This window comes from Lynx rufus, unplaced genomic scaffold, assembly GCF_022079265.1.
Source record: "Lynx rufus isolate CCGP_SWC_20201006 ecotype Redwood Valley unplaced genomic scaffold, mLynRuf1.p SCAF_2, whole genome shotgun sequence".
NCBI classification, from domain to species: domain Eukaryota; kingdom Metazoa; phylum Chordata; class Mammalia; order Carnivora; family Felidae; genus Lynx; species Lynx rufus.
In genome coordinates, this window is record NW_025814834.1 from 178229117 (window position 1) to 178253294 (window position 24178).

Consider the following 24178-nt stretch of genomic DNA (forward strand, 5'->3'; position numbering starts at 1 on the left):
TAGTGGGAGAAACAATGACCACACAGTGTGGCCAGGCCTATGAGAGAAGGAGGCCTCTGACCCAGCCGTAGGTGGGTAGGTCAGGGAAGGCTTCCTGGAGGAGGAGAATCCCAAACTCATTATTGAAGTGTGTGTATGAAGTGCTAGGTAAAGAAAGGAGTTGAGGGTGTATGTCCCCAACAGGGCATGGTTAGCTCTCTTCCCTTCTCTTCCTTTATCCCCCACCAGTGTCTTTTGGTCATGCTATATCTAATATCATCTCTCAAGATTATCTTTGATCCTCCCAGTGGTCTTAGGCTGAGGCTCAGCAGAAACAACCCCGGTTGATGATGACAGGACGGAAGCCAGAGGGAAATAGGACTTGCCTGGGGTCCTGTACCCAGTCTGCGGTGGAACTGGAGGACCGGGACACTGCGTCTCCTTTCACCCGGTACCCTTCTGACATGCCAACAGAGAATTTAAATAGGAAGTTCAGACCCCTAGCAGAGCTGTGAGCTGGGCTCTCAGGCCCCAGGCCAGGCGGGCACATGGCCATGGCTGGCAAGAGTGTCCACCCTGCACCAGTGGCGATCAGAAGTGTCAGGCCCGGGGAGCACACACAGAACACACACCCCAGGTCATCTATGCACAGGTTCTATCTACCCTTTCCCACCCGTACAGCCTTGGGCAATCCATTTTCTTTTCTGATCCTCTTCCGATCCTTACCTGTAAAATGAAGCGAACAACCTCTGTCTCTCCAGACTGCTATGAGGATGAAATGAGCTAATTTAGGTGTGCTCCTGGCACATAGCAGAATCAGTGAGGGGCCATTCCCAGCCCTGAGAAAGGGTCCTTGGAAGGGTCCAGAGGCAGAGACTGGGTCTCATCCGCTCCCGGTGCGGTAACCTGGCACATAGTAAATGCTCAGTAAATATTTGTTGAATCACGAGTGAACAAATAAAGGAATTAATCTAGAACAACTCCCCAGTCACGTACATAGCCTCAAAGAGCGTCGTTTGAGTCCTGGCCCTGCTGCTTTCTCGCTGGTGGCCTTGCGCACGTTACCCTGACCAAAGTTCGATTTCCTCATCTGTGACGTGGACACCGACTACAGCCTTACGAAGGAGCTCTTTTGAGGTGTCAGTGAAGTGTGGTTGTGTCCTGTGCACTGGGAAGGCCCTGTGACCGGCCCCGGGTCTGCCCAGGTGTCAGCACAGCCCATAACCAGCCTGAGGCTGCTTTGCTTCTTCTCTCCCAGCCTGAGCCCCTGGGCTCCAGGGCTCCTGGAGGAGTGACCACAGGATATAGGCCAAGGTCTGCTGGGCTGGGAACGCTGGCAGCCAGACAGGCCAGAGCAGGTCCAGAGCAGGTGAGTCAGCTGTGCAGCAAGGAAGCCGCCCAAGTCAGCCCAAAGCCTCCCCATCATAGCAACTCACTAATCCTAGCAACCAACTCGTTCTCTCTTGACCCTTGACACGCCCATGCCCCCCTCCCCCCCTCCCCCCCCCCCCCCCCCGCCGCCCATCCCATTACACGGAAGAAGAAACCAAGGCTCAGAGAGGGAGAGTAACTCGCCCTGGTCACATCTGGTGAGGTGTAGGGTCACACAGCGAATACGGGACTCCTAATTAGGCTTGGGAGCTCCCTGGCTGTGGGAGGTTCTAACCACCCAGACTCTGGAGACGTCTGTTATGTCAGCAGAGTCAAGATTCTCAGTCAGGAGTCAGGCCTCTGCCATGGTGCTGTGGCCGCTGCCTTCACTCCACATCCCCTGCCGTCTCCTGCCCACGCTCTGTAAGTTACGGCCATATGGGCCGCTCTGTCCCCAGGCACGCCCTGCCCGGCAAACCTCTGGCCCTTTCGTGTGGCTCTCCTGCTGCTGAAATGTACTGCAACTCCCCTTCCATTCCAGTTCTTACTCACCTTCTCAGAGTCAGATCGAATCCAAATCCACCCATTAGGATGGCCATTATAAAAAACCAATACAAAACAGGGGCGCCTGGGTGGCTCAGTCGGTGAAGTGTCCGACTCTTGGTTGCAGCTCAGGTTATGATCTCCCGGTTGGTGACTTCCAGCCCCAAGTCGAGCTCTGCACTGACAGCGCAGAGCCTGCTTGGGATTCTCTCCCTCTCTCTGCCCCTCCCCTGCGCATATGTGTGTGCTCCCTCTATCAAAATAAACAGGTGAACTTAAAAAAAACAACAACACAGTAAATACCAAGTACTGGCAAAGATGTAGAGAAATTGGACCCCTTGCGCGTTGTCGGTGGGAATGTAAAATGATGCAGCTCTTATGGAAAACAGTATAATAGTTCTTCAAAAAAACTAAACATCGGTATGACCGAGTCTTCTCTCTTCTGGGTATGTAGCCAAAAGAACTGAAAGCAGGGACAGAAACAGGTATTTGCAGACCCATGTCCATCGTAGCATTGTTCCCTACGGCCAAGGTGGAAACGACCCACCTGTCCACCGATGGATGAATGGATAAACAAAATGTGGTCTCTACATGCATACAATGAAATATCGGTCACCCTTAAAAAAGGAAGGAAATTCTGACCCTGTGACAACACGGATGAACCTTGAAGGCTTTAGGCTGAGTGAAAAGAGCCAGTCACAAAAGGACAAATATTATAGTATTCTAGTTATAGGAGGTAATTAAAGTATTCAAATTCAGGGGAACAGAAAGTGGAACAGTGGTTACCAGGGGCTTGGGGAACGAAGGATCAGGGGGCTATTGTTTCATGGGCACTGTTTCCCTCTGGGAAGATGAAAGGTTTTGGGGAAGGATGGTGGGGATGGCTGCACAACAAAAGGGATGTGCTTGATGTTACTGACTGTACATGTTAAATGTAACCATTTAACAATGGTTAAAATGGTCAGTTTCAGGCTAAGCAGGTGTTACCACAATAAAAAGGCGGGGTGGGGGAGAGCCAAGCACTCTGGGAATCCATCCCTGATGCCTCCAAGAAGGCCGGAGCCCAAGGGTCATCTCATGGGCACCAGCGATTTAGAGCAATTCTTGTTGACGAAAACTCGTTAAGTTTCATATTTTAAAATTACAGGTGAGAAGTAGCACCGGGATGATGTTTTGAATTTACCTTTTTATTGCGCAAGGCATGCTTTTCCCCAGGGGTTTGAGTTCCTCTTTTGAAAACGCTGGTCTCTTTTTCAAGAGGCTGGAGGCACAGGGTGTCAGGAGCCCTGCCCAGGTGGAAGGAGGGGCAGGAGGGTCTCAGAAGCTCAGATCGGCTACAAAGCCCAAGCATTGGAGGACCAGCCGCCTTGCAGCAGGGAGTACAGCCCTACCTTCTAGACGGTAGGGAACCAGTGCCCGTCCTGGGAAAAGACCAGCAAGAGCAAGAAAACTGGGCCACAGGGGGCATATGGGATAGAATGGGAACCAAGGGGGTGGAGTGGGAGCTGCTGGCAGATGTCCAGAGTGGCATTCACCAGTTTACCCTTGATATCTGCCCTACCTCTAGGGGAGAGAATGTCACCCTCATGTCACAGATAAGGAAGTGTGAGGTGTGCAATTACGAAGTGACTCATACTTATGAAGGTCACAGATTATTAGGGATGGCAAAGGCAGGGCAGAGGAGGCAGGGAAATCCTAAGTGGGGAAGCCATGATTTATTAACGGCCTAAGGAAGAGCCGAGAGAAGTGGCCGGCTCCCTTCAGAGGAAGGAGAACACAGGCACTTGGGAGAGGGTGGGGACAGCAGGAGTGAGGGCGGCTTCCACAGGCCGCTGGAAGGGCCAGTCCCGGCCCTCCTAGTCAGCGAGCTCAGGCAGAGAGAGTGCGGCAGGGCCCGCGGAGAAAGGGCCTGGCTGGGGTTCAGCCAGCTGGGTTCCAGGATGCTTGGGCCCAGCTCGGTTCTGTGACCCGGGCAAGTCCTTTCCTCCCCAGCCCGTTTCCCGCCTGCTGAGCGGAGAGAGTAAAACCAGGCCTTTTGCCACGCACCGGGGTTCGCGCGCCCCGCATTTGGCAATGCACCTGTTTTTCTGGCATACCTGGTTGTGCAATGCGTGCGTCCAAGGGCCGCTGAGCAGCGAAAGCCGACACACCCACAGGGCGCTCCCGGAGCCCAAGCTCAGACCCTCCCACCAGCGGGAGGCGGCCGGGGAGCCGGAGGCGGCCGTACCCTGTGCCTTCCCGCGCGGCCCCTCGCCTCCCGCGCCGGGCTCGCCCCAGCCACGGCACCCACCCCCCTCACCGCAGCCTCCGGGGGCAGGGGCGAGGCCCGGGGAGCAGGGGGGCTGCCATGGCGGAGCCGGAGGCCGCGGCCGAGGACCTGGACGCCCTCGTCGACGACCTGGACTACCTGCCGGGCCACTTCCACCTGGAGATGCAGCTGAACTTTGAGCCGCGCTCGCCGGCCTCGCTCCGCGCCCGGGACCTGAAGCTGCAGCGGGACGGCCTCCGGCAGGAGCTCGAGCTGGCGGCCGCCCCGCAGCGCCCCGCCGTGCGCCACCTCCTAGGCGCCTTCGCCTTCTACCTGGAGGAGCTGGACGAGGCCCGCGAGCGCTTCCTCGAGGTGGCCCGCGAGGACCCGGGCAACCTCAACGCCTGGGCCAACCTGGTGCACGTGTACGGGCGGCTGGGCCAGGAGGAAGACGAGGAGGCGTGCGCCGGGCGGCTGGCCGGCCTCATGGGCCTGGCGGCCGAGGGCCAGGCGGCCGGGGACCCTCGGCTCCGCGCCGCGCGCTGCCTGGCCGAGCAGGGCTACGCGCACGGCTTCGACGTGGGCTGCGCCAGCCCGGAGGAGCGAGCGCGGGTGCTGGCCGCCGGCATCGCGCTCTACGACAAGGCGCTGGGCTACGGGCAGCAGGTGGGTGAACCCTCCCCAGGCCGGGAGGGCTGGGGTCGTGGCCCCCAACGTCTACAGGGACGCCCCCGCACCCCAGACCCTCCCCAAACCCTGGCCCTTTGGCTTCCGGAATAAGCTTTCTGGTGCGCCCCTCCTCTCCAGCATCCCTCAGGCCCTGGGGCCCAGACCAGGCTTGTTGTAGCTTTTCCCTGCCAGGCTAGGGCGTGGACCCGCTTCCTAGCGGGAAGGCCTGCCTAGGTTTCTCTTTTGGCAACTCTGCAAAATCAGCCTGGCCGACCCACCCTTCTCGTCTTGTTCCTCCCAGCAAGTGTAATGATGTAAGGGCATTATCCTCCTGTTACAGAAAAAGAAACCAGAGTTCAGAGAGGTACCATGACTTTTCCTCAAAGGCAAGGTTTGGCTGATAAGGAGGATGTTGTATAATGGCTTAGATTGGTGACATATAAATAACAGTAAGCCTTCACACACCCGGGGCTCCGTTCACAAAGCTTCTGCACACCTCCCTCAGAGCCTTTTCCACCCAAAGCCTTTTCCAGCTTCAGAGAGGAAATGTGGGGTCCAGACCTCGGGGAATGCGGGGTAGAGGGCACGGACTTGGGTTAAAGAGAACAGCGCAGGCTAGAGGTCAAGACGGTAGGCTCTGGGTCAGATAGTCCAGGTTCAAATCCCAACCCCAGACACCTCTCACCTCCGGTCCATCCTTAACACCACCTAACTTCCATTTCCCTCCCTGCAAAATGCGGATAATAATGGTACTTCCGTCCTAAGCTCCCTCAGCTGTGAGATGAGGGCGCTCCCATTTGATTGATGTCGCCATGAAGACCTCATATTTGGAAAGCACTTAGCATAGAGCCAGCACAGAGATGCAAGGTTGCAGATGACCTCTGCCTCTCCTGGGCTGAGAGAGCCTCCTCAGAACCTCCCAGAAAAGCCTCTTCTGCCCCAGGTTGGGGGTAGCTGTGCTCATCGCGGGAGGTCCACAGGGACCCAGGTTTTCTGTTTTAAAGCCTGAGCCCCAGACCCTGAATGCCAGCTGCCCACAGTGGGAGGCATGGCTAGTGTAGCGTGTATTCGGTGTGGTCCCAGCAGCAGGGCAGGGCCCAAAGGGCCCTGAGCTAGGAGCCAGGGGGCCCTCCTGGGCCTTCCCTTCTGGGCTGTGGTTTCCCCCTCTGTGAAGTAGGGGCAGAAGGGGGGGGATTGAATGGTCTATAACGTCCCTTCCTGAGAGCAGGGGGAAGGCTTCCTGGAGGAGGTGGGCGTGAAGGCAGAGGTTTGGGTTCAAGCATCCAACTCTCTTTGTATTTTGCTGTGTGGCTCTGGACAAGTCACTTTTCCTCTCTGGCCTTTGTGTCTGCTTCGAGAACATTAACAACAGTGATCTCTGCCTCAGGTTTCCTGTGATTGTCCAATCAAAGCATGGGGTACAAGTGCCCATAAACTGGTAAATTCTGGGCCTGTCTGAGAGGCAGATGCTCAACATCTTAACATGTATTGAACACCTACTATGTGCCAGGCCCTGTCTTTAAGAAGTTTGTGGACACAGGGAGAAGCAAACATGTGTTCCTTTATTTAGCCTTGCCTGAGCTCCTCCCCTGGAAGCGGGAGCCAGAACATGCCAGAGATGTGCCTACTACTGGCCGAGGCCACAGCCATTCATTTAGTGGCCTGTGTCATGTGACAGCCATGTCTGAGGGCTTTACTTTCTGAACCAAAAACAGGACCCCAGAGGCTGGCAATGGAAGCGTCCTTTGGGGACCTCAGCACTAGGTATCGGAGTCCGCAGCCCAGGTCCTGGGGATAGAGTGGCAGTGACTGACTTTCAGAGAAGGAACACTTCCTTTCAGCACGAGTGAGTGGCAGAAGGTTCTGGAAGAGGCAGGAGTGTCCTGGCAGGACTGAGGCGAGGGCACTCCCAGCAGGGGCGTGGTGCGTGCAAAGGTCCTGCATGATGGGGCCTGCAGAGGCTGAGGGTTTTGATGACAGCTGAGTGGCTTAGAAAGAGGGCGGCCAGAAAAAGCCTTACACAGAAGAGCACACGGTGGCCCAAGAACTACCAACATGGCATCTGAAACTTGGTTCCTGCCCCCCTCTTTCGCTGCATTTCCTCTCACTTCCCTGGAACCTCACTTCCTGGCAACTCGAAACTACTTTTACTCCTCCAAACATGCCGCGCTGTTTCATACCTCCCTGGGCAGCTACTATTCCTTCTGCACAGAAAGTAGACTCCACCCATCAAAACCCAACTCAAATGTCACCTGCACCTTGAAGCCTTCCTTCACATAACATGCAACTTCACACAATATTTTTTTTAATATATGAAATTTATTGTCAAATTGGTTTCCATACAACACCCAGTGCTCATCCCAAAAGGTGCCCTCCTCAATACCCATCACCCACCCTCCCCTCCCTCCCACCCCCCATCAACCCTCAGTTCACACAATAATATTTACGAATGTCTTCTGTGAGTGCCTTCCAGACCTGATCTCAGTCCTCACAAGAACCCTCTGATCCCGTTTTACAGATGTGGGAGCTGAGGCGCACGCACTGAGGCTAAGTAACTTGCCCAAGGCCACAGACCTAGTAAGTGGCAGTCAAATCCGCCCCACTCTGTCTGACTTCAAAGCCTTTGCTCTTTCTGGGGAGGTCAGAGAGGTAAGGGTGCAGTGAGTGCGGGTGGCTGATGTGGGGTGAGGGACACTCCTCATGGGCCACCTCCCAGATGGGAGGAAGTGTCAGGAGAGAGGAGGTGGGTTGCCATGTATGGGGGGGAAGGGGTGGGAAGGATGGGGGCAAAGATGAAGTCAGAATTGGGGCCGGGGAAGGAGGAGGTGGGACAGCAGGGCAGCAGGTGTGGGACCCCCCACTGAGAGGGTTGCGGCTCACAGGAGGTGGTCCGACCCAGGCTGTGCTCTGGCTGCAAGAGCTTTTCCATCCTAATGGGGCTGGGACTGTCCCCAGCAGGGAGGAGCCTCTGGGGTTCAAAGGATAAAGAGTGGCTGAAGAAGAAATACTCTTGCACTCCCTAAAATTGCAAGAGAAAACATTATAAAGTTAATCATTGGACCCGTGATCCAAAAAGGAGCAAAGTGTACGTGAGTGGGTGTTTGTCACTTCCTTTCTCAGCTCTTCATTCCCTCCTGTTTTTCTTTAAGTTACGAAAATGTGAGGAGGCAGAACGCTCTTACCTGTCATTTCTACCCTCCAGCCGACACCCCCTTCTTACACACACGCACACACACAGGTGCACGGTCGCAGATGGATTCTTGGTGACAAATTTAAAAATGGAGGGGTGTTAAGAGCTTCAGAGGTAGACAGAGAACCCGAAAGGCTGCAGGCAGGGTGCACGTCGCATCAGGGCCCAGCCCTTTTCCCTGCCCACCCTCCACCCCTGCACAGCACTTGCCTTTGCTCTTAGAGCCATTCCCAGCCTCTGGCTTCTCTCCAAGTGATTTATGCCCTGCAACCTGGACAGTGAGCCCGTGTGCCAGACCTCTCTAGCCCCCACCACTCAGTGTCCAGCATAGAGGGGGACATCCAAGAGGTGTTTGTACCTGTTGTGACATTTCATTTAATTGGATAACTGGATTTTAAACCTAAAGACCCCTTATATTTTTAAATTTTATTTTATTTCTTTTAATTTACATCCAAATTAGTCAGCATATAGGGCAACAATGAGTTCAGGAGTAGATTCCTTAATGCCCCTTACCCATTTAGCCCATCCCCCTCCTACAACCCCCCCAGTAACCCTCTGTTTGTTCTCCATATTTAAGAGTCTTTTCTGTTTTGTCCCCCTCCCTGTTTTTATATTATTTTTGTTTCCCTTCCCTTATGTTCATCTGTTTTGTCTCTTAAAGTCCTCATATGAGTGAAGTTGTATGATTTTTGTCTTTCTCTGACTAATTTAACTTAGCCTAATACCCTCCAGTTCCATCCACGTAGTTGCAAATGGCAAGATTTCATTCTTTTTGATTGCCGAGTAATACTCCATTGTGTATAGATAGACCACATCTTCTTTATCCATTCATCCATTGATGGACATTGGGGCTCTTTCCATACTTTGGCTATTGTTGAAAGTGCTGCTGTAAACATTGGGGTACAAGTGCCCCTATGCATCAGTACCCCTGTATCCCTTGGGTAAATTCCTAGCAGTGCTATTGCTGGGTCATAGGGTAGATCTATTTTTAATTTTTTGAGGAACCTCCACAGTGTTTTCCGGAGTGGCTGCACCAGTTTGCACTCCCATCAACAGTGCCTAAGTGTTCCTCTCTCTCTGCATCCTCTCCAACATCTGTTGTTGCCTGAGTTGTTCATGTTAGCCATTCTGACAGGTGTAAGGTGGTATCTCATTGTGGTTGTGATTTGTATTTCTCTGATGATGAGTGATGTGGAGCATTTTTTCATGTGTCTGTTGGCCATCTGGATAAGACCCCTAATTTTTTTTTAATTTTTTTTAACATTTATTTATTTTTGAGACAGAGAGAGACAGAGCATGAACGGGGGAGGGGCAGTGAGAGAGGGAGACACAGAATCGGAAGCAGGCTCCAGGCTCCGAGCCATCAGCCCAGAGCCCGACGCGGGGCTCGAACTCACGGACCGTGAGATCGTGACCTGAGCTGAAGTCAGATGCTTAACCGACTGAGCCACCCAGGCGCCCCAAGACCCCTAATTTTTTAAAAGAAGGTAACTTAAACCTTTCTCTAAGAAATGTCCCTGTCCCAAGCTAGCTGAGTTATTTGATTTTCTTCTCCTCTACCCAAATACTGGTGGCTTAACACACACCTGCCCCACCCCCACACATGCAGGTCCTTTACGCCTGCTCATGGCCCCGGGGTGATGAAGAGGGCCTCCACCGCCGTGGGTGCCAGGCCCGCAGCAAAGAATTTTACACTCATTAGTGCCTTTGATTGATTTTTTTATTCTTATTTCTTTGCAGAGACAGAGCTCGTGCAAACGAGGGAGAGGGGCAGAGGGAAATAATCTTTTTTTTTTTTAACGTTTATTTAGTTATTTTGAGAGACAGAGAAAGAGGATGTGTGATCACAAGCAGGGGAGGGGCCCCGACATAGGGCTCCATCCCAAACCCTGGGATCATGACCTGAACCAAAATCGAGAGTCAGGCGCTCAACCACCTGAGCCCCCCGGGCACCCCCATGACTGCATTTGATTTTTATTCAAACTTTCGACACACTGCCAGTTGAGTGTTGTGACTTCCCATCACACCAAGGACACAAGAGGGTCAGGGAGGGAAGTGGCTCGCCCGAGGTGACCTAGTGCACTGCGGCTGTCCAGACTGCACCTGCCGGCTCGGGCGGGCAGAGGGGGAGGCAGAGCTTAGAGGCCTGGCCCACAGCCTCACAAACAAAGGTGTGGTCATTCCAATCAGTCACCACACCCAGAGGGGTGGGGACCTGGTAGGAAGGGCCAAGAGGGCACAGTTGGTCAGTAGCTCCAGGGTCCCCTGCACGCTCGCACATGCACACACACACACACACACACACACACACACCCCTACCTCTGCAGCCACCACCAGGAAAGCCGGCTGCAGACCTAGGAGTCACGAACTTCCCCCCTGACAGTGCTTTGGCCTCCCACGTGGTCCCCTCCCCCTCAGCCTTCCTTCCTCACTCTCCCCTTCTCTTCCAGCATCAGAGCTGCTGAGACCCCGGGGCCTTGGGGCGGGGGGGTGCCCTGGTGTGACTATGGTCAGCGTGTCAGCGCGAGAGTCCACAGGCTTCAGGGAGTCCCTGCCCTGCTGGCCATGTCCTGGGTGACCTGGGCCAGCTGCTTAACTGCGCCGAGTGTCCGAGATGCCTGCCTGACGGTGTTGTGGGAAGTGTAACTGTGCTCACAGAGGAAGGCCTAGCCCCAGCGACATCAGTGGCCACAGGCTTCCCATCCTCATCCCCTGACGGGGCTGCTAGGACCCAGGACACAAGGGAGCCCCCAGGTCTCTCCTCAGCAAGCACCCCCACTCCTCTGTGCCCTTCCTGTGGTCTCCCTCACCCCAGCCCCAGCCGGTCTTAGGAAAAGAACAATAGCACTGGGAAGGACCCCACTCTAAGTCAGGGGCCAGGATGGGGCTCCTGCCCCAGCCCTGCCCCGACCCGCCGTGGGCTAGTGACAAGTCACCTCCCCGACCCGGGCCTCTGTTTCTTCCCCCATCCAGTGAGAAGACTTGACTAAGGTGGTGGCTAGAGTGATTCAGGGACAGGAAGGACTTGGAGAAGTGGAGAAGTGGGGGAAGGAACAAACTTCCTGGCAGAAGAAAATGCATAAGCACATGTGGGAAACCACAGCTTGGGGAAGGTGGGGGACAGTATCTTGAGGACTTAAGCGTTGGCGATCATGGCAGGGTCTCCCCTTCCGTGGCGCTTGCAAATTACACACGTGTGTGTGCGCACACACACACACACACACCTCCACAAATATGAGTGGTTTGATTGGGCTCAGCTAGAAAGAGAGATGGATAACACTGGACAGTGAGCTAGGTGCTGTGCGTTCATTTACTTTTCACAGATGACCTCACTTGGTCCTCGCAGAGATGCTGGGAAGCCAGACCTGGTATCAGTCCATTTACAGATGAGCAAACTGAGGCTAGAGAGATGTAGTGACTTGCCCAAGGGTGCACAGCCATGAGTGACTGGCAGGAACTGAACTCCCGTCTCTTGGACTTAAAGCCCAGGCCGAGGCACAGCTTTCTTGGGCTCTAGCTCCAACCTTCTGCTGGCCTTGGAGCCATTCAAATTTGCCTATCTGGTGCCTTCTGGGTTTGCTGCTGGCTTATCTCCCTTCATACCTAGCAAGTTTGGGAAACTGGCTTCCCCCTCATTGATACAGGATCCCAGAGTCAAACCTGCCCTTAGCATCGTCTGGCCCAGCTACCTCTTCTACAGGGGAAAAGAATGCTAAGGCGCACACAGCACAGACCCATGGGAGGAGCTGACAGAGAACATTCGGGCATCACTGTTATTACCGCAGAAGGCAGGAGACTTCCTCAGACCCACCCAGTCTCCCCTGGTGCTAGAGCTGGGTTTGGACTCAGGACTAGACAGGGTCCCTTTTCTGTAAACAGTGGGACAGAGAAGTGCTCAACACGGTCCCGCAAGTCTAGGGAATCAGTGGAGGCCAGGATGGCCCATCTAGGTGCCGTGCCAGACCTAGGGGTGATAGTGGGAAGCTGAGGGCAATCTGCTCAAATCTTAAAATCCATGAAGACCGTCCAGGGAAGCCAGGCCAGGGAGGCATAGGTGACTTACTCTCATGGCATAGCACCCCTCCTTCAAATCCCCTCCACCCGTCACATGGACCCCACCCAACAGGCCTGTGACACGGTCAGGCCAAGTGGGATCATCCCGATGCAGAAGCTGAAGCCTGGGCTGGGCCGGGGGCCTTTCCAGGATCCCTGGGGGAGGCAGAGGCAGGAATGGGACTCCAATCCCAACCCTCTGTGTATTCTCCACACCCCCCGCAGCAGGAGCTAGGTGAGGGGAGGAAGGACCCCTGCCCTCGCCTTTCTGGAGTGTGTCCCACAGGTGGGCTGGGGTGGAGGCAGGGCTCTGGGCACAGAGCAGGGAGCCTGCTCTGTGTTCTCACAGAGGACGTTCCAGTTGTGCAAGAACACATTCCTGAAGCCTGCCACCTTGTGACTTTTATTTCTGCAGCATCAGCCTTCACAGGGTCGGCGTGATGAGGTGGAAAGAACAGGGGCGTTGGAGGGAAGCAGATCTGAACTTGAATCCTGGCACTTCCACCCCAGGCTGTGGGGCTGGGCAGTGGCTTTTTTATTAGCCTCTGTCTCCTCATTCAGGAGGGGAGGAGGATGCCTTCCACCTTCGCAGGCTGCCGTGAGGATCCAGTCCTCAGAGGCCCTGAATTGCCCAGTGGAGACTTGATGCTCGGAAATGCTCCTTCTTTTTGGTCCTTCACACTCCCCCTCTCCCGAAGGAGAACTAGTCAGAAAGGAATCCGAAATGCAGAGTACAATGTCATAAAGGGGCAAAGTTCAGATGGCAAGGCAATTATTTTCCCGAAGAACCAACAAGGTCTCTGAGAGCCTATTCAGACGCATATAGATTGGTAGGTCCTTCGTATATTACTTCTACTGAAATCCTTTAAAACAGCCAAGCCCCCCCACCCCAACATTTCCTTCTCCGGGGGCCACCTTTTGAAGTAAATGGGATCGCCAAGTTCCATCCTTGTACCCGCCGAGCTAACACAAACCAGCTCTGTAATGGCTTGTCCTGATGCTAAGTGGCTTGTGCTGACACTATTCTTTGTCGGTTCTGCCAGATCACCTACTTTGTCGCTCACCCATGCGGCTGCAGGACCTTGGATCTTCAGGCTTCCCTGAGGATCACAATTCTGACCCTCTGGCCCATTTAAAAAAGAGATCCACCAACCACTGAGCTCCCCGCGGTGCAGTACGGGAGGACCTAGTACATCAGAGGGCCTACTGAAACCCAGGTCGTCCCCCCCACACGCCCCCCTCCTGCAGAGTTCCTGATTCAGTGAGTCGAGAACTCTCATTTCTATCAAATTGCCAGGTGCCGCTGCTGCTGTTGGTCGGGGACCACACTTTGAGAACCACTCGTCTGGAGTCATTAGATGCAGGGGTGGTGGGGCTGGGCTGCTGGGTTCCCAGCTCTGCTGCCTTCTAGCTGTGCCACTCTGGGCCACAGTTGCCTCTTCCGTAACATTGGGCCAATCGTCGTCACCACCTCATAGGTCACCCTGGGGGTGGAATGGGTTAACACACAAACTATGTGCCTGGCGCCTAGCAAGTGCTCCAAAAAATTTGCTGTTATCAGTATAGCGACAAAAGCACCGTTTCCAGGTTTCAGTCTGGGCTTTTACACGGCCGGCGTGTGACTTTGAGGACATGGGCCCATCTCAGTTTTCCCATCTGTGCTAAGAGAGTAATGGTGACACATTTTACATTCCACACGGGAGGGTCTGAGGATCGAATGGAATCTGTGTGAGTCCACTCTGTAAGCGGTAAGCACCATGCAAACCCTTGCAGCTGGATGTTGTGGGAAGAACATGAACTTGACGTCAGAGGAGCCGGGTCAAGTAGGCAAGCCTCTGCCTCTTCGAGCCTCTGTTTCTGCCTCTCTAAAATGAGGGAAATAATAGTGCGAGCCTCTGGGGAGTAGGGAAATGTCCTGCGGACCCCTTGCCTGAGAGCTGTGCCTCACTCGGTCCCAGGATCTAAGGATTTCACTTTAGGGTTGGCACTGGTGCCTGGGCATTGCCCGGTTCCCTCCCACAGATCTGCCACGAGGGGCAGCCTAATGTGAGACCCCTCCAGCGTGAAGCCTGGGCTGGCCCCCTCTACAGATCTGGAACCCCCAGCTCCCAGGTCTGTGACGAGGACCAAACAAGAGAAAGGGTGTTGTGCTGCCCAGAGCCCACGCTGGGCAGACCCCCCAGTGAACACTCCTCCTCTGGCAGAAGCCCTTTCAGGGACTCCCGGGCTGCCTCCAAACACCTTGCCCCTGGGAGCTATAACTCTGGAAATGAATGCCTTGCAGCCCTGAGAGGTTTCACAGCAATTTTATTCTCCAGGAGAGAGGTGGAGCAGCCCCTCCCTTCTCCAGGAGGGGAGGGGGGCAGCCAGAGGCCTGTTTAATTTAATTTAACGCACTGTGGCTTGCCAGGTTGCCCCTGGCAACAGCCTCAGCTGCTGCTTCAGTTACAACCAGAAGGATTTTTAAAGAGACAGCCCATTTTCAGGCCAGGATTGCATAGCAGAGTGAACAGAGTCCACCAGCTTCATCACAGGGATAGAAGATGAAAGCTCGGACAGATGAGGCCTCAGACTAGATCTGTTTATGTCATTAACCCCATTCCGAATCTGCAACCCCATAAGCTCTCCTGCAAGTGTCACTCTTCGACGGAATCTGAGGAGGGACTATGTTTGGGATTTGTGGTAGAGATGTCGCTCAGCTAGTTACTTTTCTGAAAATCTGTTTTAACCTTCAAGTTGAAGGGAATGAGGAGTTAGCCCTGCAATTCAGGCATACCGCCGCCAGGTGGTGGTATTGCCTGCATAGTGCAAACCATAACCAGGCTCTTGAATTACTCCAGGATATCAAGAGTGGTGGTGAAACCAATGGGTTTTAAGTCCGGATACTAACTCGTGTGTGACCGTCGTTACGTTGCTTCACTTCCGTGGTCTCAGTATCCTCAGAGAGAGGAGAGTAATCAAGGTAACAGTGCTGTGGACAATGCTTCAGGCTAGGATTGTGAAGGCATGAATTTAAGTGCCGCTCTGTCAGGTACTAACTGTGGTTTGGGCACATAACTTACTTTCTTGCGGCTTGAGTGCCAAACAAGAGGAACCAGGGAGAGCCCTGAGGATACCACATTACTCTCCGACACTGGGGAGAAAGGTGCTTGGGACCCCACGGGGGATCTGAGGCCCTAGTGGCACTGTGATGGGGTGGGGCAGGGTGGTAGACAGCAGGGTGGGCCAGGACACCTCTGGACTCCAGGGCCCGAGACCTCGTTGCCACACAGGGAACTGAAATAGGTCCCATGGACAGAGCAGCTTCCTAGATACCCCTAGCCCAGCTCAGCTCTAACCCACGCCAGAAGAAAAGGGATCAAATGTTTATGGAGCATGTACTCTGAGCTGGCCACTGCCCTCACAATGCCTGTGAGGCCTATGTTATTATCCTCTTCTGCACATAAGGACACAGCGTCTGAGAGGCAACTCATCCGTCCAGGGTCACCCACCTCATATGGCCAGGCCCGTCAGCCACCCGAGCCTCTGCTCTCGCTTGGGGCCATACCTGCTTGTTAGAAGCCTGAACAAGGGAGCAGATCCTGTGTCTCCCCACCGTGACTCAGTTTGGCCGACCTCCAAGTGGGCATGGGGCCAGAGGTCATGAGATCATACTTTAGATAGCCAGGACGCCTGAGGCACTTATGCCTTCGGTCCTAAGCCAAAGGCTTAAAGCCCATCCTGGCCTCCCGCTGTGGCAAATGTTTCCCCCCTGAGCCCTCGAGGATGCCCTTTAACCCTTGGCAACTGCGCTCTCCCCTCTGGACAGCCCTATTCTCAGCTAAAGCCCCATATACATATTCGCACCTAAGTGCCAGGATCACCCTCCCAGGTGATGTGAATGTAAAAACGCACTGGATCCCGGCACTCCCCTTTCTATGGCTCCCGACTGCCCTGCCTACGAACTCCAGGTCCTGAGCCAGGCAATCAGGGGCCCCTCCTGCTGGCTCATCCCCCCGCCCCTTACAACACACCACGGCCCCTCACCTCTGAGGGGACACGATGTCCCCTCCATCTGATGCCTTCTCTCCTGGTGTCCATTTGGGTGGTTCCTACTTGTCCTGGAGAACCCTGCTCCGGCAAGCCCTCCCCTCACTCTGTGGGCACTCCTGTATCGTGTAGGATACTTCTCGTAACCCCTGGCGTTCCTTCCACTCTGATTGTGAGACCATCTGGCTTTCACGCCACACTGGGAGCTTCTAAAGGTGGGACCTGCCTTTCCTCTCTTGTCCGCGTCACCCAGCCTGGGCCGAACAGAGAAGATACTTGGTGAATCATGGCTAAGAAGTGTGATTAGCGGGGCCTCCTCTAGGTGATCTGGCCTGGGCGCTGGGTGAAGACCCCTGCCTCAGTGGGCCGTCACATCACTCCACTCAGTGGGATCTGACTCACAGGGCCCCTCTTTCTCTCTTCTCCCTCTAAGCTCATCCACAGCCTCCCCAGAGGCTCCCCATTCCAGCCTCTGAGACACCACTGCTATTCAAGCCTCACCTTACAGTCCATCCTCTGCAAGATCTTCTCAGAGTCTTTCAGCTGGGAGTGGCCTCCTCATCCCGGTGCGCTTGTCCACATTATTTTCATGGCCTTGTTGTTCAAACTCTGCCTCATACTAGTGTCACTGGCAACCTGGTGTGTAAGGGGAGCCTGGGCTTTGGAGCCTAACAAAGGGAGTACAAGTTCCAGCTCTGACACTCACATGCTGTGTGACCTCAGGCAAGTCACTTTACCTCTCTGAGCCTCAGTATGGTCCTCTGTAAGAGACAGATGATATGTACCTGATAAGTTATGGTGAGATTGAGAGGTTGGGTGTCAGAATCGTGGCACATGGCAGGCGCTCAGTCAAGCCCTGTTATTGATGCCTGGGTCTGTTTTCCAAGCTAGATCGGGAACCGGTTTGGGCCAGGGTGTAGGTCCGGTTCAGGGCCACATCCCTATCTATAGCACTCAACACAGGGGCTCACGACACAGACGCCCAGAAATGCTGGCTGGACCGAATGCATTCACTGCTGCTAGGAGTCGGGGTGGAGAGAGGATGGGGATCCTGAGCTGAGGAGGCCATGGTAGGTGGGGGGTGGTGAGCACAGAATCCAGCCCGGAGACCCACACCAGGAGACGAAAGTGGAGGGAGGGACCAGAGCCCGAAGCGGAGCTGCTGATATGCACTAGGGGTTTTATTGGTTTTCATTAAAATTCCTTCCCGAGGCAGCAGCAGCTACTCCCATAAATAACAGCATAAATATTTTATCCGGTGCCCAAGTCGGTCTAAATGCATGGCAAGGTTGGCAAGAATAACAACGGGAAAACAGTTCAGGGGGGGTCCTGGGCTTCAGCTGAACTCTAAAAACAAGCCCAAAGGGGCTTTCTCAGGAAGGGGGAAGCTGAGGGAAGGCGCCCAAGGGGAGGAGCGAGTGGACGTTGCGGGGGTGGGGGGGAGGACAAGAAGGTGACCAGTGGCATGTGGGCCCTGGAATGGGGGACTCCAGAGCACAGGGAGGGGAGTCAGGGGGAGGGAAGCTGAGCTTGAAAAGCAAGATGGAGGGGAAGAAACGTATGCCACTCCTGCTCCGCGATGCACACCGTACTCGGGACATTCACACAGGTTATCTTGTCAAAGCCTCCATAGTCAGAGAAGGAAAGTGATTCACCCAAGGTCACTCGGCCACCAGTGGCAGATCCAGGACCATGATCAAAGGTGTCCTCTCCTGCTTTTCGGGGTTCGGGGCGAGTGTGGGAATCTATGAACAATAATGGCTCGAGTACCTCAATAACAGCACCACGGGCCATTCTCTGCTTTCCTAGATCCCAGCGGAGGAGAAAAGGGGCTGGTACTTCACCATGGCCACGCTCTTCATCAGGTCAGGCTGGGGAGCGGGGGACTGGATGGTGGGGGCGGGGGGCATGGCCTGGAACCCGGGGAAGAGGCGGCTGAGCCCATTTCCATGGCAAGGGCTCCCCAAGTTCCCCTCCCTGCCACTGGCCTGGGGAGTACTCGCAGCACCCCAGGGACAGCTGGGAGGGGGTGCCAGCCACCCACATCCCCTTCTTGGCCACAGGCTAGATGGCATCTTCCTGGAGCTGGGCAGTGAGGAGCAGAAGAGGCTGCCTGCCTTCAACCGCACGCTGGCCCTCCTCCGGCAAGTGCTCAAGTCCTCGGACCCCCACCACCAAGGTAGGGCCCACGGGGACAGGTGCGAGAGCAGCCTCTGCCTGGCTCTCCCTTTTCCAGTCACTAGCCCTGCTGGTCACCATCACTGTCCCCACCTCTGGCATCATCTCCCTCTGGGGATCCTGCTTCTCTCTCTCTCCCACCTCTGTCCCATATACTTGTTGATTCATCTCACAGAACTCAGGTACCTTGCACCTCGCTTGGTGATTTCAGGCCACAGACGCTCCCTTCATCTTCCTCGGGGCTGACACCTTGCGTGGAGCCGGCCCCCTCCCTCGTCCTGGGCTTCCTCCCTGTCTCCACCCTGCTGCTTCCTAGACACCCCTCTCCCACACTTCACCCCCAGCTCTGGCCTGGTGCTACCTCGGGATGCTGCTGGAGAGGAAGGACACCTTCTCCACCACCCCCATGGGTGTCCACGACTGCGGGTACTCGGGAACTGACCCCCTGGACTGCTTTGGCAAGGTACAGCCCCTGGCCACACCCACCTGTCAAACCGGGATGGAGCCTGACCCCCCCCCCCAGCCTCCTCTTCCGGAATCCCACGTCCACCCCAAGCCCACTTCTCCAGCCTTGTCTTCTAAGCTGTTCGCCATGTCTCAGATATCCCCTCAGACTTCTCCCGGTCAGGCTGTGGTTCTCACTGTCCCTCCCTGCACCCAGTGACATAGTGGAAAGAAGCTGGGCTTGGCTGGGGTCTTGTGCCAGCTCTGCCCCTGGGCCATGTGACCCTAAGGCAAGTCCCAAGACCCCAGGATAGTATTCATTAACCTGTGCACTCAGCACAGAGCCCTGCACGGGGCACATCCCTAATGTTTGCTGCTGGGTGGACTAATGAGCAAGTCGTTGATGAGAGATGGTAGAACAGAACATAAAGGCTGGTTCATGAGGATTCGGAGAGCTTTTATCCGATTTAACAAACACACTGCCTCCACCCCTCCTGGAGAACCTACTCTGTGCCCAGGCACAGTGAGGAAGTCCCTGCAGGTTCCACTATCTCAGAGACAGCGACCCACACAGGACAGGCAGTGGTCAGTAACAATATAGGGGGCAAGTGCTGTGGCCCAGAGAGAAACACTGCACTGCGTAAGTATGGGGGAGGTAGAGGCTGATTCTGGCACCTCCTTCCATCTGCCCTGGGAAAGTGGGGAGCTTGCACTGGATGTGTCTGAGGAAGAGAGGTTTGCCTAGGGTATGGGGGGATTCACCAGATGGGACACATGAACGTGGTGGGGAGCATGAGAGTCTGACTCTCGGGAGCTGGGTGCCAGTGAGTCATACCCTAAAGTGTTAGGTTCCATATGACCAAACCTACTGGCAGGTGGATTTAGGGAACAAGAACATTGAAGTGACATGGCTCTACCCAGAGATGGGGTTCCTGCAAATAACCAGACAAGTAGTTTGCTCTTACCCTTCTCCCCTCCCTAGGCCATTGAGATAGCCAAGGACCAACCCCCCATCCTGAATCGCCTGGCCAAAATCTTCCACTTCCTAGGGAAGCAGGATATGGCCATTGGAACCTGCAACATGGCTCTAGATGTCCTACGGGATCCGGAGCTCAACTGGCAGGCATACTGCACAAGGGCCAAGGTGAGTCAGCCTGCAAGCTTCGCCTCATCCTGCCATCAGGAATCAGAGAACAAGGGCCCGGGGTTAAGGCTGTGTTGCCGGAGCCCCAAGGTCACAGAGCCGTCATGGTAGAAAGGAGCTGAGGAGTCATCAAGACACAAGGTTTATATTCCGTAAGGTTGTTGCGTGAAAGAATGAAGGAGACTCCTACCCGCTGCAGGCATCCCTCCAAAATGACCTGGTCAATGACGTCCAGCCTCTTCTTGGTTAGCCCTCAATATAGTCTGACTGACCTGGGTTGAAATCTGGCCTGTCCACCTATCACTCTGGGACTGGGGGCCAGCCACTTCTCTAAAACTCCATTCCCCAAACTGTGAGGTATGGATAATGACCTCTGCCTGGAATGTTCTTCTCCCTGACTGGCTTCCTTCCCCACTTCCTGGAAGTCTTGACGAAAAGGAAGCTTCCAGCACCATCTTACTGAAATGCCAACCTCTTACCAACATTTTGTTTCCTCTTTTCTTAATTTACTTCTTCTTCCTAGGACGCATTACTCCCCAACATACTATTTATTTACCATGTATGTTGTCTTTCTCTCCCTCACACTAAAATACATGCTCCGTGGGGACAGGGAATTTTGTTGTGTTGCTCTCTACTGTATCCTGGGTGTGTAGAACAGGCTCTTGGTAGAACAGAACTTGGCACATAACAGGCTCTGGCTGAATATTTGTGAATGAATGAACGAATGAATGAGTGAGTGAATGGATGAATGAACTGAGCACCTACCATGCTAGATCTTGGCTAGAATATGTTCTCTCAACCGTCATGGGAACTCTCCAAGGAAGATACTAGTGTACTAATTGTTCGAATGTGGAAAATAAGGCTCACAGAGGTTGAACAACATCCTCCCCAGCTCACGTGCTAATAAGTGGGGGGCTGGAATTCAGCTAAGTCCAACTGGCTCCAAAGCCCGAGCTCCCTCCTCCCCCACCTCGCGATGCTTTCCTAGAACCAGAGCGTTAATACCTTCAACAACAATCACCCCTTTTCCCTACTTCCTCCTTCTCATGCCTCCCTTCAGAACCTCTAGATTTTTTTTTAATGTTCCAAGTGTGGGGGAAAGGAGGAAGTGGGGACGAAAGTAAGAGTCTGGAATTATTTGTAATTTGATGCTTGTAAGTTGGGGCTACCTGCCATTCCTTCCAAACTGCTTATGTGAACTCTCACAAGTTTGGTTCTGCATCTTATCTAAAATAGCCCCCTCCCCCAGTCACCTGTAGCCTATCACCCTGTTTATTTTTCCCCAGCCACTTGTCACCACTGCACCCCTAGTACCTAGCACTGGCCTGGCATATGGTGGGCACTCAATACGTAGTTGTTGAATGAATGAGGGGCTCTTAGCTTCATCCAACGCCCCCTCGTTGTACAGATAGGGAAACTAAGGCCCAGAAAGGGTGTGATGAGCACAGCTGGCACAGAACTAGGACGTAGGACTCTGGGGTCCCAGTCTCAGGGACCTTCTACTGCACCACAGAACTCCCCTGAGTTGCTGCTGAGAAAAAGGGCAGAAGGGAGGGCAGAGGTCCTTGCTTGGAGCATTGTCCCTGAGCTGACTCTCTATGGACAGATCCACCTCAGAGCCTACCTGCACGACCTGGAGCGAGCCAAGATGGGGCTCGGGGGCATGCCTGACAGGAACCACCTGGCCTGTGCCAAGGCCGACCTGGAGGAAGTGATCAAGGTGTGCCCAGGCCTCAAGACCTACCTGGACATTGGCCAGGTAAGGCAACCTCTTGGCTTGAGTAGCCAATGGCTTAGTGCAAATCTATTTGCTCTCTGCCAAGTTAGGCCTGAGCACTGAGGACACAGGGAGAAATACAGCTATCCCCCAGCCTGATAACCTACCCACCTCCTACAGCCGTGGTGAGGATTGTGTGAGGAAATGCACATAGGGCATTTAGAACAGGACCAACCTCTTTCTAAAGCACTCGGGCCATTACTCTATCCAGAGGTGCCTTCTGGGCACAACGGACAATTTCCAAGAGGTGACAGTATCATAATTTTACAGATGAGAAAACCGAGGCCCAGAGATTGCCTAGCTCAAGATTATATGACCAAAAGTTGTGGGCTGGAACCGGAATGAGCGCTTCCTCTCCTTTTCCCTGGGCGGGGCCGAAATTTGCCAAAGAATTGTGGGGGAGGGAGGGGTGGGAATGAATGCATGAAAGGACTTTTTAAAAAATTTTTTTTTCAACGTTTTTATTTATTTTTGGGACAGAGAGAGACAGAGCATGAACGGGGGAGGGGCAGAGAGAGAGGGAGACACAGAATCGGAAACAGGCTCCGGGCTCTGAGCCATCAGCCCAGAGCCCGACGCGGGGCTCGAACTCACGGACCGCGAGATCGTGACCTGGCTGAAGTCGGACGCTTAACCGACTGCGCCACCCAGGCGCCCCAAAAGGACTTTTTTAAAAAGCAAGCCTGGGCCCGGAAGGAGCAGAGAGAAAGGCTCGCCCTGCCCCCGCCCCCCCACCTCTACCTAGGTCTACTACTACATGGGCGTGGACGCCGTGCAGGAGCTGCTGGCGGTGGACGAGGCGGCGCTGAACCAGGCGCTCGTCTTCCTGGCCAAGGCCGGCGAGTCGGAGCTGGGCGCCTCGCTGCCCGAGCTGCAGCTGCTGCGGGGCAAGTGCCTGCGCATCAAGGGCGAGGATGCCAACGCGGCGGCCTGCTTCAAGCGCACCGTGGAGCTGGACGACGCGGGCTCCAGCCACACCGAGGGCTTCGGCTGCCTGCTCGAGGCGCTGCTGGCGCAGTGGAGCCAGGAGCAGCTGAGCGACGCCGAGCTGGGCCGCGAGGTGGACGCGTGGCTGCGCCGCGCCCAGGGCAAGTACCCCGCGGCGCGCCTGCGCCAGGAGCTGCAGCGCGTGTGGCGCGGCCACACGGGCGAGGTGCTGGGGCTGGCCCGGGCCTTGGTGGCCCAGGGACGGCCGGCGCTGGTGCGACTGCTCTTCGAGACCATGGAGCAGGACGGCGAGGGCTCGGGCGTGCCGCGGGGCCGCCGCGCCTTCTCCCTCTAAGGGCCCTCGAGGCCCCGCCCCGCCGAGGCCCACCTCCAGCTGATTGGGCCGGGTCTGGGCGCTCAAAACGGGCCCGCCCTGCCATAGGCTGGCTGCTGAGCCGAGCCAATTAGATTCTCTTTCGGGTATTGGGAGGGACGTTGAGAAACCGGGGTGGTTTGGCATGCCCAGCGAGGCACAGAGGGCTGATTAAGGACCTCAGGGAGGTAGGTAAGGCCCCTGGGAAACTGCCTGATGAAGGGCCGAATTGTGCAAATATGCGGAAAAAGTAAGATGGATGCAAGATACCGAAGGTAATTGCCCCCATTTTGGCGGCTCTTTAGTCCCTGTGCGCAATCCTTGAGGCCGGAGTTCCTGTCTTTGGGTTGCCGTGAGCCACACTCTATCCTTGTAATAAAGCCCCTGTACATACATTGACTGGAGTGGGTCTCAGGTCCTGCAGCCAGAAAAGCCATGTCAGAGCAGAGGGCAAAACTGGGCAGGGAGATAACGGGCAGGTAAGAGCAAGTCTACACCCGGCTGCTCAGGGCTTTTCCCCACCTGCCTAGCAGTCTTCCAGCAGGCCTCACCCTTGGTGAACTTGGTCTGAAAGGCCCCCAAACTCCCTGACATAGAGCCCATCAAATGGAATCTTTGCTTGGCTTCCCTGTGCTTAGGAGAACCTAGGCTCCCCGCCCATCAGGAGGCACCACCTGCTCCGAGGTTTGAACCCTCCACAAGAGAGTGAAAAAAGTCTTGGAATTTTACGCTCTTGGACTTGTAGTCACAGAATCTTAGATGCAGAAGTTTACTGTCAAAGACGTAAGCTCTGATTGCCAGTAAATCTTAGAATGGCCGTGCTGGATTCTTGTGGTCCCACGTATAAGAGCCAATTTCACCTAAAATTCCAGACTCCGGGAATGCTGGCTGTTCGTAACGGCAATGGTTTGTGATTTATTTGGCATTTTTCCCTTTCTTTAGAGTGAGTGATACTCATTGCTTTGTTCATATCCCTGATCCTCAAACTTCACCAGGGATAGGCCAGCACCCCTGCACTGCTTCTCAGGTCTCCCATGACAGATGGAGGACAGACTGAGAAGGGCCGTCCTTAGAGATCACACACTCCAATCCCGTGTGTAGCTGACAATACTGACAGCCCTGGAAAGGAGGTGGCTTTTGCCCAAAGTCACACCTCCCAGCCTCCCACCCCTGTACTTCAAACCTACTGGCAGCATGTTCAGGTTTGGAAAAATACCAATAAACTGATGAACTAAAGCATTATGTGTTTATGT

The 24178-nt window shown here is 54.7% G+C and overlaps 1 protein-coding gene across 1 annotated transcript; it reads left to right on the top strand.

The window, feature by feature from the left end:
* The first annotated feature begins 4240 nt into the window (after positions 1 to 4240).
* Positions 4241 to 22907, top strand: TTC22 (tetratricopeptide repeat domain 22). Its single transcript, XM_047082867.1, has 7 exons — positions 4241 to 4807; positions 17892 to 17947; positions 18146 to 18261; positions 18605 to 18723; positions 19687 to 19848; positions 21455 to 21607; positions 22371 to 22907. The coding sequence occupies exons 1-7, from the start codon at positions 4241 to 4243 to the stop codon at positions 22905 to 22907; spliced, it is 1710 nt and encodes a 569-aa protein (XP_046938823.1).
* Positions 22908 to 24178: the final 1271 nt, after the last annotated feature.